Raw genomic sequence first — 16,574 nt, 5'->3', positions numbered from 1 at the left:
GTACGTCTGAAAAGCTTGTTAGCTTTCCACCAATCTATAAATCTTTGCTATAAGCTCATGTTATGACATGTTTTCACTACAGACAAGGGAACTATTACTGGTAATACCTTCATAATACCGTCAGATGATCTGATTTTACCCTTTAACACAAGGCATGCAACAGTTATAGCTCTTGTTGTGGGTATGACTGTGTGTGGTCGGTCTTGAAGAATAGACTTCACCCATAGTCCACACCTTATGAGCGTCATGTCACAATCTTCTAAAGGTTGCAGTTATCTCTGTTGCTTTTGCACCACACTTTTTCCTTCCACTTAACTTTCCATCAATATACAGCTCTCTGTGAATAGCCAGATTCTTTAACAAAACCATCTTTGTAGGGGTTGTTAATGAGCATAATAGCCAAAACATAACTCTGTAATCAAATATTTTTTATGGTTAGTGCTTTGTTGGAAAGTCATTCATTAGCTGGAATCTGGAATCATCAAAATTAAAGCAAATGTTTGAAACCTAGTATGAAGCGATTGGACAATACGAGTTTAACTTTTGAAGTACCGAAGTATATTACCTTTTCAGACAGATTACAGTTTTCTGAAATGCCCTTGTATTGTTATAGTAGCTCATATATAGAGAGACATGTTTACTGGGTAATGTTTTTTCCTGCAAAGTCAGTCCAGACTTTAGCAACCCTCCTCCTCCCTCACTTACTGGTAACTCAGCTAATAATTCTCCCTTTTTTCACTAGAGGGCCCCCTACATCACCATCTCTGCACTGATTTGCGGTTGTCTGTTCTTAATGGCCTTAATGGTCAAAAATGGTGTTAAATTACAAAGTGAGTTGATATTGGTCCTCTGTGTGGCTTCAGTAAACCCTGGAGGCTGGGCCCCAGCTTCAGTCCTGAGAGCCGTTGCCAAGAGAGAGTACCCCAAGTTCCTGAAACGCTTCACCTCCTACGTTCAAGAAAAAACAGCTGGGATCCCCATCCTTTTCTGAACACTAAGAGGTAATCAGGAACAGAAACTGTTTGTTTACTATGGGATAGTAACCTTTATTTGTGTTATTTTTAACACAAATATTTTTTTTTTTCTGTTTTTACTCATTTATTTCCCTAGCTGAGTCAGGCTGGCCCATTGTAGGGATGGTGCTCTTCATTCAGCAAACTGTCAGAATGGCCCACTCTCCTTTCATTTACACAAGAACTTCCAGCAGGACCTTGTATGACCAGGACACCCCACAGGATACCTGCCTGAACATGAGAGCTTTAACACCCCAGCTGCATCTTACTAGCTGCCTCCATCTGGTGGCCATGAAAGTGCATTTAAAATCAGTTCAAAAGTTTTTGAAGAAGTCTTATAACATTATTGATTAGTTGTGTGTTGTTTTTTTTTTTTTTTTTGTAAATTGTTTTGTACATTTCTTATGATTACCTACTTCTGGACCTTTTTGGGTGTGCTATAATCACTAGTGTTACAGCTACTTGTTTTGCTGCTGCTAAAGTAAGCTACCACAAGAGAGGAGCGTGAATGCTCCCGGGAGCTGTTTCCCCTTTCTTGCCTTGCCCTGTCCTTCTTTTGACAACTCTTTACTGTTCGATGGGGGGTCAGAGCTCACAGCTTTGAGATCTTTATATTTCTAGATTGTTATAAACTAGTTTTCGGAGAGCACATAGACACAATGTATTGTACAGAGAGTACCTTTTCAGTTAGTTTACCAACATGACAAATGTGAATCGACTGTTAAACGCTTGAATCTGAATGATAGTAATGGCAATGGGAGATTGAGAGACTTTGCTTATTAACTCTTCTTGGACCATATTTTTTTTAAAGGCTTAACTGATAATATGGCAAACAGTGGTCTGAAATTGCGATCAGCATGTCTGTCTTTAACCTCCAACTCAGTGTTTCAGATGGACATTTGCAAATGATTGCAGTGTCTGATAGAAAGATTCCTCTCTTTCATCCAGAGAGAATTTGATCCACTTTGTACACATTTTATTTCTTAAATGTTTGCAAGAATAACCATTTTTACATTTCAAGATTGAAAATGAGATCTACCTTTGTCCAACAGAAGTGAAATTGTGAATTGGTAGGAATTATATCATTCGTACTTTTCATTGTCAGTTGTGCAACATTTACATTTCACAAGCCACACTACGGTGCAGCGGCATCCCACCCTCTGACTGATAAAAGAACCACCCCCAGAATGCCTTCGACACCAGGGTGAACCTTGAGACGTTCTAGATTACTCTAATTTACAGCCACCAGACATGCATTTATCAACACTGCATTGAAACTGGGGGAATGGTGGGTCGACATTTCATGTCATCGTACCTCATGACTATTAGATTGTGTTTAACGCCGTTGAGCGTTGGGAGTTTTGCAATCAGCTGATCTGTGTGGTTAGATCATTCGCCTGCAGATTAAATAATCTTGGAGCTCCGAGGTTTGGAAGGTTCTGGATTATTGTTTTGCTGATAACACAAGTTAGATCAACATGTTATTCCATCTAAAGAATACAGTTGGTGTTTTTAATTGTATTTTGTCAGCAATCTACAGACTTTGTATATTTCTAAGTTGTACATCCGAAGTGTTATTATTTGCACTAAATGTATTTGCATTTGACAATGTTCTGTAAAGTAAAATTATTACACAAAAGACCTGAATAAAAGTGCACTGTTTATGCAGACTAGCCACCTTTCACACTTACTATCCCCTTGGTAAAGAAGTGAAACAACCTATAAACCTTTAATTAGTTAGAAGAAAAAATAGTGATTGGGGCCATTGTAGGCAGCCTTAAATGAAACCGAAACATTTCTTTACTTAAAATAGATTTTATTTTAAACACTTATTTACCTAGCAGGTTAAAGTATAAATTGTGTTTAGGGAACTTGTAATTAAGTAATCTAAGATTTCTTGTTCCTCTAGGGAACAGTACTGACGTTACACAGGCCCATTTTTTTAAAGCCACGTTTCAAAATGGGAAAAACAAGAGAACCTGTCGATAAAATTAAAGGCAGAGATGCATTGGTCCTCATAATTCGGGTGAAATGGCTAAAAGAAAAATATGTTTACTCACCTAATCCTGCTCACATCTCTGGTAGATTAAAACTTGTTTAAAACGTTTTCTAGACTGAAAAAATATTGGCAACAACAGAGAGCGAGGATGATGGGAAGACTGTTGGTGATTCACTGCAAAGAGCGGCATCTTGGGGTCACCAAAGGTTTTTGTTTTGTTTTTTCACTCTTTTTTTTTTTTCAATTAAGTTCTGAATTTTTCTCACATTTCCAGTGTAAGATTTTGCTGCTGCAGTAAAAGCTTCACTTGTTTTAAGGTTTTTACTCATATTTAAAAGGAGTGCAACTTGGTTTGTTCTGACAATGTCTTAATTATTTTTGCTATATTTAGAATTGGTTTCTTCAAAATCATTCATGTCCAACCCAAATCAACAAGACAGGCCCAAACCATGATACTATGATACTAACAAATAAAATAATCAAATTAAAGTATTAAAAGTTCTGCTTCAGGAGGTCACACAGTGAATTGTAAAGGAGTTTATTTATAGGAAGCTTTTCTTTACATAAATATGCATTTTCTTTACATTCAGCAATTAAAGTGTTTATTTCAGCAGATGGTGAATTATTAAGAGTTGCGTAATAAATTATTCTCTCATCTGACATGATTGTAGAGTTGAACATTTATAGTTGGCTACAGTCACGATGAGGTATCAGACAGTTGTCAGTGTAGGATGCATGTCTCCTAGCTTCTTCAGGACGTACTTGCTCCATTTCAGAGAGACCCGAGCAGAAGCATCTCCAGTCACGAGGCCAACCTCACAAAACTAGTAGTTCCACATCAGACATGATCTACATTGTTTCTTTGTCTCTGCATATATCAACGATAAAACAGAGGTGTGCATTTGTAGAGGAAAGAAGGAAAAAAAGTGCATTTTCACACGTCCAACTCTTGTTGACCACCCATCAAAGCAATGTCCTCAGAGAAAAGAACATATTTCTTACAGTAATCAAAACCAAAGTGCCTTTTTACCCAGAGCGAGTGCATCGTCCAGGATACACTAACTGTCTTTTCTCACTCTGAACATCAGGTTCCTCTCAGGCAGCACAAATGGCTGCCTTGTTAGGAACATTTGGCCACGTTGCAGCCTGTGTTTGGCCTCAGGAGCTTCATAATGAAGTCTGTTCAAGTCAGTCGGTCCTTCAAAGAGTCCTTAGATGCTACCATAAATTCACTGTAAACACGTCTCAGCAGCAGCTAATGCTGTAGCAAAGATTTAAAAGTCTTTCTGGCCACCAGAAAAGAAATGGATGACGTTAAGCTAGTATTCCCATATATATATATATATATATATATATATATATATATATATATATATATATATATATATATGCAATCTTAGTGTGCACAATGAAAAAGGTTTACACAAATAAAACCTAATAGCACTGCTTTGATACTTGCTGTAGAAAGGCAACACTATCTGAAGTTCAGCACATTATAAAATATGTCAAATTGGTACTGTTCCAACTTTGTAGAGGTCCGTCAACCAGAGAGACGTTCAGGGGTTGTCCTTTGGAATTGGCAAACAACAAATGGCATCGTGGATTTAGCAGAACACGTGGAGACCAACTCTCAGCCTGGTGCATCCAATGGAGTGTGGAGATTGTCTTATGCGTGGCAGGAGGAAATGAAGGATGTAAAACTTTTACTGTAGAGGAGAAAATAAAAGTTATGGTTAAAAAGGTTTTACATTCTTAAAGTCCATATATTTTAGAGGCAGAAAACATAACAAAAAAGTGACAATCTGCCTTTTCATTATTTTTCAACGCAGATAAGTAATTTTTAAAAAGTCTCTCTGTTGGAAACACTTTAGGTTTCAGGTACACAAAACAATAAGAATCTCGGATTTAAGGGAAGAGGTCACAACACAGGTCATTGCTAGGACAAACAGCTCAAGCAGGGAGTCAACAGCCAGACCACAGGGCAAATGTAGCTGTCTGTGAGCATCAAGTTTAACAGTTAAGAGAATTTGTTTTGTCAGCACAAAATGTCTACTGATACCCTCAAATTGTGTTAAATCAACGATATTTTTTCTTGTGTGTCTGAGCCAAATGAATGAGTGTTGACACTAGCTGCTGTCTGATTGTACATCAGTGTTTTACCCTCCATTCTATCCACCACATTTTTAGCAGTAACTTGAAGTGACTACTCAGGAGTAACTTGCAGCACTACAGTAATTGCGCTAAGTTATTGTCGTGCAGTTATATGTACTCATATAACCCTAGAGAGATCAGAACTATAACATACCAAGTACACATCAAGAACAGATCCATCGTCTCTGTCTATGTCCACATCTACGGTGCTCTGCTCTGACGTGAGGCAGATGGCGCTGTCTTCCAGCGTGAATGTAGAGCTGGATGCAACGTCATCCCTGCAACAGGACAACACGTTTAGAAGTGAACTTTTAGCTGAGAGTTTATTGTCTGGCTTGATAGCAGCTGTATAAACGGGGTCTGACAAAAACACAAAATACTCCCCAGAAATAAATTAAACCCTACTGTAGGCAGTAGTTTAACATCAAAAGACACAGCCTGGGTCCATGTTTCAAGATGCAGAGTCTGTGCAAATGTACTTCATGATCAGGACTAATTTCATCCTGAGAGAATGCAGTTCTGGTCAGACGTTTATTTACACTCATCAATGATATGGATGTCACTTTCATGCTGTGCTTTTAAATAATTCTTTTTCAGGCTTGAAAGTCTTACATTACATGCCTTTTGCAGCCATCCACAAACTTCTGGCATAATTCTGTCACTCTCAGATGACAGAAAACTGGTTATTATCAGGAACAATCAGGAGCAAGCCAGGAAGCTATGGCCAGTCATAAAGCTGCTGGAACACCAGTGTCACTGTCCACAGTAAAGCAAGTTTAATATCAACATGAACAGCAGATTTGTGTTTCCCACATGGAGAAACCAAGTGCTTTCTGGAGAACGGTTTGATATGGTCAGATGAAGCAAAGATTGAGCTATTTGGCCAAAATGACATGATGAATGTTTGGAGGAAACACAATGATTCTTTTAAACTTGAAAACACTTAAGAACTGTTGAGCATAGTGGTGGCAGCATCATGTTGAGGGGTGGTTTGCTGCCAGAGGTACTGGTGTACTTCACAAAATGAGAGAAATAATATAAAGAACTACTCAAGATCCTTCAACTTCCCCTCAAATCAACAGGTAGCTAGGTAGCTGAAACATGGACACAGATTGGCTGTTCCAAAAGGACACTGATACCAGTAAAGACCATAGCTGGCTTTAAAATGAGTGAAGCAGACTAACATTAAGCGTTTGATCACATGCTTAAAAAATAGGTCTGGCCAAACCTTTAAAATGAGTTCTACCATTTTAGATAAGAACCCCAGTCAAATATCCAACCAGAATCATGCAAGGAGCCTGTTGATGGTTACAATTGGTTACCCTGCAACATGCTAAGGCACATTCCTCTGAATAATCTTGATGCTGCGTGAAGTACCAAAAAATCCACCATCATTTCAAACATGTTCACCCAGCAGTTGTTTTTTAAAAGCTTTGAAGCTGTACGTTACATAATCGGTCCACTTTGAAAAAAAAAATGGCTGCAATAAATCCTTGAAGATTAACTCAACTTTTGGCCTGATTGTAAAGGCATGTGAACTTCTGAGTGGAACCATGGACATTTCACAAATCTTTCAAAAAAAAAAACTGCTAAAAAGAATGTAAATATTTTTATTTTAGGATTAAAAACCACAAATGTTCAGTAGTAGAGAGCAGTCTGGTTTATGATCAGCCTACAATACAGTCAGTTTTTTCATAAACCAAAAAAAAACAAAAACAATGCCTTTACCGCCATGCAGCCTTCGCATTAGCATTAAAGTATTTATTCCCTACTTAAGGATTCTGTTACAGCATTGCTTCAACCACTAGGTGGCATCAAGAACATTTTTTACAGGACGTACACCAGGCGACTCCCTCATAAATTCAGGAATGTGTTGTGATCGTTTTATGAAAGATATGGTGAAAAGTTCTCTGGTTCAAAGCGAACATGGATTCTAGTTAGAGAGGTGTAAAGTGTTTATGCAGAAATGGTTGGTTTCATAAGGAGAAAAACAGATAAACAACAACTTTGCACACTCGTACATGTCTGACATGGACATTACTACAACAGGGCGACCGGTCATCAGACAGGGGTCATTGTTGGCTGATACGTGGCTTCCTATGTGGCGCTTGTTCAGCTTTGTCACAGCCTTTGTGTGGCCTGACATCGCCGGGTTAAAACTGTATCAAAGCTGCTGTTTAAATATTTATGAAAACAGACTGGAGAACAATATGACGGTGGCAGCAGGTGACCGACTAGAGGGCCAAGCCGCACAATGGAGCCTCAGAGAGCACGGCTGAAACCAACGCTGGCGGACAGGAGGAAAGGTGAAAGACAAACAGGCACACAGAGGGCAGAGGACAAAAGGAGATTTCTAGGAAAAGGGATATTAAGCAGCCTTTTGCTAGAGGGCGGGGTTTTACACTAAGGTGATCAAGTTGTAACAAAACCTGTTAATGTAAAACCATCACCGGGATTATTTACCTGATTTCGCAACATACAAAGAGGCAATAGATAACTTGTAAACGTCTGCAGTAATTAGTTTCTCTTGAAGCTCTATGGGAACCCTGCTCCAAGGTTTTATTAACATTAACAGCCTTTCTTTGACAACAGAGTCCACACGGTGTTCTTGAAGTTGCCAAGCCACCTGAATCCACTGCTCTTTAAAGCACGATCAGCTCATGTAACGTCGGACCACAAGGGACACTAATAACCAAGTGTTTGACTGAGCCATGCCCATCAGTACTGTGTTTAACATCCCCTCTGTTGTGGATTTAGGATGATGCGTAGACTCATCAGCCACTATATTAGGTACATGTAATTACAAATTGAAAATCAGCCAATAGCATGGCTCCAAATCGGTGCATTTAGTCATCTACAAGTGGTGAAGAAGACTTGCTGAAGATCAAATCGAGGACCAAAATGGAGATGAAAAAAACTTAAATTACTCTGAACGTAGAAGGTTGGTGGAGCCAGACGGGCTGGTCTGAGTGTTTCACAAAATGCTGACACACCTAAGAGTTTACGGAGAATGGCCCAAAGAGAGAAAATATCCAGTCAGTAGTTGATGTCTGGAGGAACATGCCTCATTGATGATGGGTAGACTGGTTTGAGGTGACATAAAGCAAACTGTAGTTCAATAACCATTTATTACTAGCAGGGTATGTGGAAAGCCATTTTAGAAATAACTAATGTGTCAAACCTTGAAGCAGATGGGCTACAGATTGTTAAAATAATGAGTCTTGATTTTAGCTGCAACACTGATATAGGGGCAGGATTTGGCATAGACAACATGAAAGCATGGCTCCATCCTGACTTGTATCAATGGTTCAGGCTTGTGGTCCTGGTGGTGGTGTGAGGGTCCACATTCGAGACCCTTAGCACCAACTGAGCATTGTTTAAACACCACAGTCTACCAGAGTATTGTTCCTGACAATGTCAGTGCTCTAAGACCACAGTGTGCTCATCTTCTGATGGCTACGTCCCACAGCATAATGCCTCAGGTCACAGGGTTTCTTTAACATGGTGATGAGTTCACCGTCTCCCTGTGGCCTCCAGGGACACCAGATCTCAGTCCAATTTGGTATGTAGTGGGATGGATGATTTATATCATGATTCACAGCTCCTGCATGTTGCTATCATGTTAATATGGATCAGAATCCCTGAGGAATAATTCTGGCTCCAACCTTAAGCTAGCAAAGTGTACCTAATAATGTGGCTCCTGGGTGTGTATCAGTATAGATTCAGAGGATTAGAAAGGAAAACGTAAAGTATGGACATTACCTATCTTCTGTTTGGTTCTCCACATTTACATAGATGGAGGAGGTGGAAAGGACGTGGAAGGACGTGTTGGCAGGGACCAGATCAGGATGCAGAAATGAACCAAACACTGCTGAAGACATAGAAAAGTATAACAAGTAAATATTTTAGTTTGTAGAAACCATCATCTAAACACCAATGGTAGATGATGGACAAAATGGCCACTGTGTATCAGTGTGGACACAATTAGAAAAATGAGCTCTCAAATAATTCATCAGTGTCACCAATTTGCTTATTGACAGGAAAGATCAGGTTGAAATGGGTGTTTGTCATTTGCTCTTCGCTAAATTTGGGCTTTTGCAGTTTTGACTCTAAACAGTTGAACACAAAAATTATCCATCTCCCATTGTGAGTTAACTCACATCCAACTTGGTAATCTTTCAGACCACTCATTTAACTCATTTAAAATATTTCTTTAAAGTAGTTTTATATTTTAAACTCCAGAACATTATATATAAAAATCTTGTGGTCTCTCCCAGTAAACTGAAAATTGTTTGTCACTGGATGTTTAAACAGAATAAAAATACCAAATATATGGCCAAATCCACACAGAAATGGTTTAATAGACACATGATCAGCCTTCTTCCATGATCATATCTGTTCCCAGACCCAGATCCTACAAAAAACATGGAGGGACCTGAATAGAAGAGATTATATGAGAGGACCCAGGGATCGGTGGGGTATTATTTGTATTATTGACAGCAGGGGTAACCATAAGTGTGGCTTTAGGTAAAGAGGGATTTTGTAGCTCGCAGCTCGTCGTCTTCCGCTTTATCCGGGACCGGGTCGCGGGTGCAGCAGACTCAGCAGAGACGCCCAGACGTCCCTCTCTCCAGACACCTCCTCCAGCTCCTCCGGGAGAAGCCCAAGGTGTTCCCAGGCCAGCTGAGAGACATAGTCCCTCCAGCGTGTCCTGGGCCGTCCCCTGGGCCTCCTCCCGGTGGGACGTTCCTGGAACACCTCCCGAGGAAGGCGTTCAGGAGGCATCCGGTATAGATGCCCGAGCCACCTCAACTGGCTCCTCTCGATGTGGAGGAGCAGCGGCTCTACTCCGAGCTCCTCCCGGATGGCCGAGCTTCTCACCCTATCTCTAAGGGAGTGCCCGGCCACCCTACGGAGGAAGCTCATTTCAGCCGCTTGTATCTGGGATCTCGTTCTTTCGGTCATGACCCAAAGTTCATGGCCATAGGTGAGGGTAGGAACGTAGACCGACCGGTAAATCGAGAACTTCGCTCTTCGCTTAAAAAAATTATTTATTCCCATTCAATAAATATACCTGAACTGAAGCTGGATTCTGTTTTATATTGACTGTAAAATTATGCTACTGTACTAAAAGGTTCATATAGGTGAAGGGATTTATCACGTTTTTATCAGGGGAGTGCCCATAAAGGTGGAAGGTGCAGTATAATCAAACAATTAGGTGGTTCCAATACCACTGACGTATTTCTCTGTATCTGACTCCAACATAAGAGTAATACAAACTGCTTCAGTCTCCTTTGAGGCCGATCTAGTAACCATGAAGAGCAAATCAGGAAGTGGAACAATTTAATTTCCTCTGTTGTGTGTTGCAACACAGCTGGGGATTCTGGTGGGAGAGCCCCTCAGCTGTAAAATAAAAAAAAAGAGGAAAGTGTACACATGACTATGATTTCTCTCTCAGCACCACGCCCCGGTTTCTTCCAGCGGCACATTGCCTAATAGACTCCTTTAACACAAAGGTCAGCTGCAGCTGCAGCATTTTACTTTATCACCCTTTGATTCATCTAACGCCTTGTCTTGAGGTCAGATTGTGGTCACAGAGGAGATTGTGTATGACAGATGAGGAGAGCAGAAAACACTCAACTCTTTTATGTTTTATCATATAAACATGCACATGAGCTGCATCCAAGAGGATGCAATTAACAAGTTAGGTTCTGCTTTCTTTCCTGCAAGGCCAAACAGAGTATTAATCTGTGGCAGCTTGGCCAGAGGCAGAACATTTTATGGTGGAATGAAAGGAGACATTTTGATGTCCTCAATTATTTCTAAAATGCTCCAGTTACAAGAAAAACAAGGAGAACATCACCAAAGGTCACAGTGATAAACTGGAAGATGGTTTAGAGGATAACAAGTAAAGCAAATTCCATTAATAATAAGGGACTTCTATTAATATGCCTGAATGTTGCCAGATTGTTTTTTTTTTTTTTTTTTTTGGGGGGGGGGGGGGGGTGATTAAAGGTAAACTATCACATGTTGGTGTACCTTGTCCATCCAGACTGGCCAGGCTCCATGCCCCTCCAAGCCTGTCCCTCCTCTCCTCCTCGTGCCTCTCATCTGCCTGCGATGAAAGGATCTCCTGGGAGGACGACTTCAGAGCAGGGATGCTGGTGCGAGTCCTTTTTGAGGGGGAGAATCGAATTGCTGCAAAGCAAAAATTGCCCAAAAAAAGCACATAAAAGTCAGGCAAAAAATGACAGAAAATAAGAAATTCACAGGAGGCAGAAGCAGAAGGGGGGAGATGAGTGGAGGAGATAAAGAGAAATGGTTTACGGAAGACTCATATGCACTTAAAGTCTTATATTCCAAAAATTAGCAAATTTTAAACTGTTAAAAGGATATAAAAGTGTTCTCAAAACCACACAAATTCTGATTTCCTAATGCAGGACGTGCAATAAAATCCGTTCCGGTCTTTTCCCTCTGGTAGGTCTTGGTGATAAAGTTAAAAGCACTGCTAAATCCTTAAATCAGTGGTCCAGCTACTCAGTTTTACCTACCACCATGCTGACAAAATGAACAGATTCATGCAGCAGCTCTAGACCTTTATGTCGTTGTCATTCAAAGGTCAAACATCATATTTTAAAATCCAGAAAATCTAAAGGTCTGAAATATAAAAACATTAATAAATCACAATTGGCCTTTCCATCGTTTTCCTAAGTAAATAAGTAATTATAAAACGACCATTCCTGACACAGAAAAAAGATTTAGAGCCACTCCTCTCCATTACCATATATGGATAATGATGTGTTTTCTGGAACCACAGAACATGACTGCCTATTGCTATAAGCCAAAATAGTTTGGTTTTTTGACAAAAAAAGACCTCATTAAGTGGAATATATTGCTTGGACTAATGCACAGACTAATTACGAACAGAAAAATTAGACTTTTGGCTTCTTCCATTCATTGCCACTGTGTTTTGCACAACCACAATGCAGCTTGCTAATTTAAAGCATTCTGGTGACAGTTGCTGGGAGAAAAATAAGTGCTGATCCTATGCTCATCAGAGTAATAACGGTGGTCAGAACTGGAGCAGAAATTATAACATGTATCTGAATGCTGCGAGTATTTTAGCCTTATTAATTACAATTTTATCACAAGCTGGTTATTATCCATCCCTAGGTTGAATTAAGTGCAGACTTGGCTCGCCACCGAGACCTTTTAAATCCCTGGGTAGGGTGGAGGTCTGTTTGGTCTTAAAGCTATGGTTTTCTGACATCATTTCTTCTGAGTTCCTCCTCCTCAATTGTTAAATCGCCATAGAAATCTTCATCTTGTGAACCAATATTAGAGCTAAAGACACTGCTATCACAAGTCGGTGTTCTCTATCTCGTAATTGCCTTATTCAAATACAGATCTATGTATCATCAGCAAACGCATGCCCTAGAATACACAATTTCTGCTCCCATATTCCGGGTCTTTATTGGGTCAGGATTTCCTGCTTCCCAGTCCCCACTCCTTTCACCCATTCTGTTTGCATCAACATGTCAACTTGCAGACTTACGCTGATTCTTCCTGAAGACCCGTGTGCTCATGAACTTGAGGAAGCGGCTGGCGTAAAACCCGGGCCGGTGGACGGAAACAGAGTCCTAAAGAGGGGGAGGGGGAAGGCAGGAGAAAAAGCGTCTGTCTTTAGGGTCAACAGGATCCAGCCAAATAGAGAGTTCATTCATAAAAGCAGCTATGGTTTCAGATTCTTGCAGGGTGTCAACTTACACCATCGTACACCAGCGCTTTCCATGAATGTTCCAACTTTTTAATGAATCTGAAGGGAGACGACACAAGAAGAGGCATTGTCACAACTGTTCATTCATTACTAACTCTCATTTTGGTAAACTGGTATGCCTTTTTCTTCTGGATGAAGCTAAAAACAAAAGAGTATGGGATTAATTTTAGTCAAAAAACAAAGCTGTCAGCCATCTAACACAGTAGTTCTAATATCATCTATAAATAATGCGAACTCAGTAAACACTCCAGCTTGGGATGTTAATGATTTCAAATGAGAAGAAAAATGTAAACAAAAACTGACAAAATCTTTGAGGGGGCAAATACTACATGTGAGCAAAACTGGACATATTTATCTTTCGTCACCCCCTCTGTGGCCATCAACCAGAGAGGCTGATGAAGATTTATCTATTTTTTATATTTCTATTTACTTCAAAAAGCTGTTGATCCATAAGGCTTCCTCTTTTATTACCAGCACTTAATGGCTTCCAGGACAAAAAAAAAAATCAATATGGAAACAGAGAAGACTGATGAACATCTGAGGGCTCTTAAATCCTGATGAATGAAGGTTTTATGGTAAAGTGTTTTGTAGCTCTTCCCATCAGGGCAGGATGATAACTCAACATAGCATCTTTGGCATCTATAAACGGTGAGTCATTATTGTATATGGATGACATGTCTTATTTTTGAGAGAGTAAACACTGCAGCCCATAAAAAATGTGAAAAAAGCTTAATTACAGGAAATAAAACAGCAATATAAGTTGATTTCATTCGGATTGGTACCTGTATGACTGCAGAATATCTATAATACCCAGGAAGATGAGCAGTTTTTCGTCTTTGTATGTTTTGGCTGGGATGCCGCCCATCCTGAAGCAGAGGAAAAAAAGCGGTGAGAGAACGGCTACTGTTACTCTGCGAGGCTTGAAGCCTTGCTCAAATAAACCCAGTCTGCTGCCTCCCTTTTACAAGTGTTTGTAAAAGAGGCCCTTACACTATTTACATTCATGTGTGTTGCTGTAAATATGCAGAACAGAGGCAGTGTTTGTATTTTTGTGTAGCTATGGTTATGTGAGGGGCCAACTGTGTGCCGATGCGGTGCCATGGGCGCGGTATGAGCATGGTTGTTTAACAGTGTCTGTGGGATGAAAACAGTGGAGATCAAGACACAGATGGAGACAGGGCCTAGATGTGTGTTCAAAATGTAGCATCTGTGAGCGTGTGTTTCCCCCCAGCTGAACAAACTCACGTGTCGTCAGTGGTGACCGCTTCGGCAGCCTTGCCGTCTCCTTGGATGGACTCCATGGCCGTGGAGTAAAGCACCCTCTGACCTATGTTTCTCCTGTTGTCTCCCCCCGTCTGGCCTGGGTCCCCCACCTCCCTGTGGTCCAGGACGTGCACACCCAGCAACAGACTATAGTCCATGATCTTAAAACTTTCCAGAACCTGTTGTAACATATTAAAAAATAACATTTTATATACTGAGATGACTCCTAACCTTCACCCAGAGACATCATTAAAAGTTTTTACTCCCACTAAAAAAATGTTTTGCCCACTTCTTTCCCAAGAAAAAGGTCAGCAGAAGGAAATGTTTGTTTGAGCCAGTTCTGAAATAAGCAAACAAGGTGTTTCTCCACAGTGAGCCAAGCATTACACATTGACCTGTCTGAGCCTTTTGTCCAGTTTCCCAGAGACCCTGTGACTTCATGTACTCTAAAAATGCAGACTTATTGGGCAAGACAAGAGCAGAGACAGACGGGAATAGGATCAGGGTCTTAACCATCTTACCTGGTCTGTTTTATGACCCAGACCTGAGCACCTCACTCCAAACCGCTTGTAGTACTAGAACTTACTAAATGTTTGCTTCATGCAAATGTATGTATGTAATGTTTTGTAACATTACAACCACAAACTTTAATGTATCTTGTTGTGATTGTATGTGACTGCCCAACTGTGACTTAAAAAGAAAAGGGTACAGTTTTCAAATATGTTTACTAATTAAAAGCTGAAAATTATGATATGTATGTGTTTAGCCCACCTTGAATAAATACTGTAAAGAGTCACATTTTATTGCAACTACAGCTGCAAGTTTTTAAAATTTTAAATACTTGTGTTATTAATCCCTAAGGGAAATTAAATAAAGGTGTCTCTACTACATTTACAGATTGACACACTGAAATTTTTGCCCATTCTTCTTTGCAAAATAGCTCAATCTCAGGCAGATTTAGAAAACGTCTAATTATCGCTCTCCTTGCTTGTCAGTTTAGGTAGACGGCCATGTCTTTACAGATTTACCGTTGTACAATACTCTTTCCACTTTCTGATGATGTATTGAACGGTGTTCTGTGAGATGTTCAAAGTTTGGGATATTGTTCAATAACCTACCTCTGCTTTGGACAACTTTCTCCCTGACCCTGTGCTGTGTTTCTTGTTCTTCATGCTGTGTTTCTTGCTGTTTGTTCACCAGTGTTCACCAACAAACCTCTGAGGCCCTCACTGAATTTATATTTTATGTAATTAGACTAAAACAAAATCACAGACAGGTGTCTTTATTTACCGATTAGGTAACTTCTGAAGGCAAATGTTGGCATTAGATTTTATTTAGATATTTATCAGAAGATAGGGGGATTAAAATTCTCCCTTCACATTTATGCAGTGGTCTATTACATTAAATCCCAATGAAATACATGAAGGTTTGTGGGTGTAACATGACAAAATGTGGAGAGGTTCAAAGTATAAATACCCTTAAACTGAACTGTATAGGCCATCTCCTTGTGCATGTCAGCACTGTGGTTTAACCTGGGACTCAGCTTAAAGATTTTTCTTTTTAAATGGCCGTGAGAAAGTCACAGAAGGCAGGAAGTATATAGAAACCAATGAGAAATCAATGCAAATACAGTTGTAGGTGTAACTAAGGTATAGAATAAGCCTCTATGCCACTAATAAGAGCTGCACAAACCGATGACTCAAACTGCAGCAACTGGCTCTGAAAAACAGATGGCCACCTCCTTCAGACTGAGCTCTGTTTCTGTAACAGCTCAGAAAGTGTGAAGGACATTGAATGTCAACAGAATAAACATTTGCCTGTTTTTGGCTCAAAATCCATAAATAAACTTTGCTGCACAGACTGTGAAAAGAAGCCTAAAGAAAACTGGGAAAAGGGCGAGTCTTTTTTCCCAACTCAGATTAACAGTGAAAGACAAGACAGACATAATGACTGACTGACCGACTGACTGACTGACTCAAACAAAACACAGAGTCTTCAGTCTGCGCTTTGCCTTTTTCCAAATCAACAATTTGCATCCCTCACTGGAACTCCCACAGCCTATTCAAACAGCAGCCATGTTGAACAGAGCTGCCTACAGAAAGCCATTACCGCATGTCCAGGCCTCAGCTTTCGCCAGCAAACATTTACGCCTGACAACAGCTATTTGTCTGAATTCAGAAAAGAAGTGACCGACCTTACAGTGATCTGGGCGTGTCCCCTTGGATGATATGTTATCTGCTTTCATTTTAAGTGAAGTTCACTTTTCTTACAGTGAAAGGAGAATGATAATTATACACCAGCTAAACTCTGTCACTGGATTCTCTGCCCAAATCCCTAATGCATCTCCCATAACCTCCCAACACTCTACTAA

General features: G+C 40.1%; 2 protein-coding genes across 11 annotated transcripts in view; one reads left to right on the top strand and one right to left on the bottom strand.

Moving 5' to 3' along the window:
• Positions 1 to 2,686, top strand: part of LOC124878415 (ceramide transfer protein-like) — a 32,663-nt gene extending 29,977 nt beyond the window's left edge. For all 7 annotated transcript variants that reach the window (XM_047382340.1, XM_047382342.1, XM_047382341.1 and 4 more), the window contains 2 exons: positions 864 to 1,001; positions 1,111 to 2,686. In XM_047382340.1, the coding sequence (XP_047238296.1) occupies positions 864 to 991 (128 nt within the window). In that variant the 3' untranslated portion in view covers positions 992 to 1,001; positions 1,111 to 2,686. The remainder of the gene's footprint in view (positions 1 to 863; positions 1,002 to 1,110) is intronic.
• Positions 2,687 to 3,534: 848 nt separating this feature from the next.
• The window catches only part of pip5k1bb (phosphatidylinositol-4-phosphate 5-kinase, type I, beta b), a 46,922-nt gene continuing 33,882 nt past the window's right edge, over positions 3,535 to 16,574 (bottom strand). For 3 of the 4 annotated variants that reach the window (XM_047382349.1, XM_047382348.1, XM_047382347.1), the window contains 8 exons: positions 14,186 to 14,382; positions 13,723 to 13,806; positions 12,931 to 12,979; positions 12,719 to 12,803; positions 11,203 to 11,361; positions 8,926 to 9,034; positions 5,318 to 5,441; positions 3,535 to 4,718 (listed from right to left, as the gene is read on the bottom strand). In XM_047382349.1, coding sequence (XP_047238305.1) covers positions 4,716 to 4,718; positions 5,318 to 5,441; positions 8,926 to 9,034; positions 11,203 to 11,361; positions 12,719 to 12,803; positions 12,931 to 12,979; positions 13,723 to 13,806; positions 14,186 to 14,382 — 810 coding nt within the window. In that variant the 3' untranslated portion in view covers positions 3,535 to 4,715. The remainder of the gene's footprint in view (positions 4,719 to 5,317; positions 5,442 to 8,925; positions 9,035 to 11,202; positions 11,362 to 12,718; positions 12,804 to 12,930; positions 12,980 to 13,722; positions 13,807 to 14,185; positions 14,383 to 16,574) is intronic. The other variant, XM_047382350.1, reaches the window with a different exon arrangement.

The sequence above is a fragment of the Girardinichthys multiradiatus genome, chromosome 12, assembly GCF_021462225.1.
Source record: "Girardinichthys multiradiatus isolate DD_20200921_A chromosome 12, DD_fGirMul_XY1, whole genome shotgun sequence".
In the NCBI taxonomy this organism is placed as follows: domain Eukaryota; kingdom Metazoa; phylum Chordata; class Actinopteri; order Cyprinodontiformes; family Goodeidae; genus Girardinichthys; species Girardinichthys multiradiatus.
Note: the sequence above shows the minus strand (reverse complement) of the source record. Positions and strands in the feature narration are given on the sequence as shown.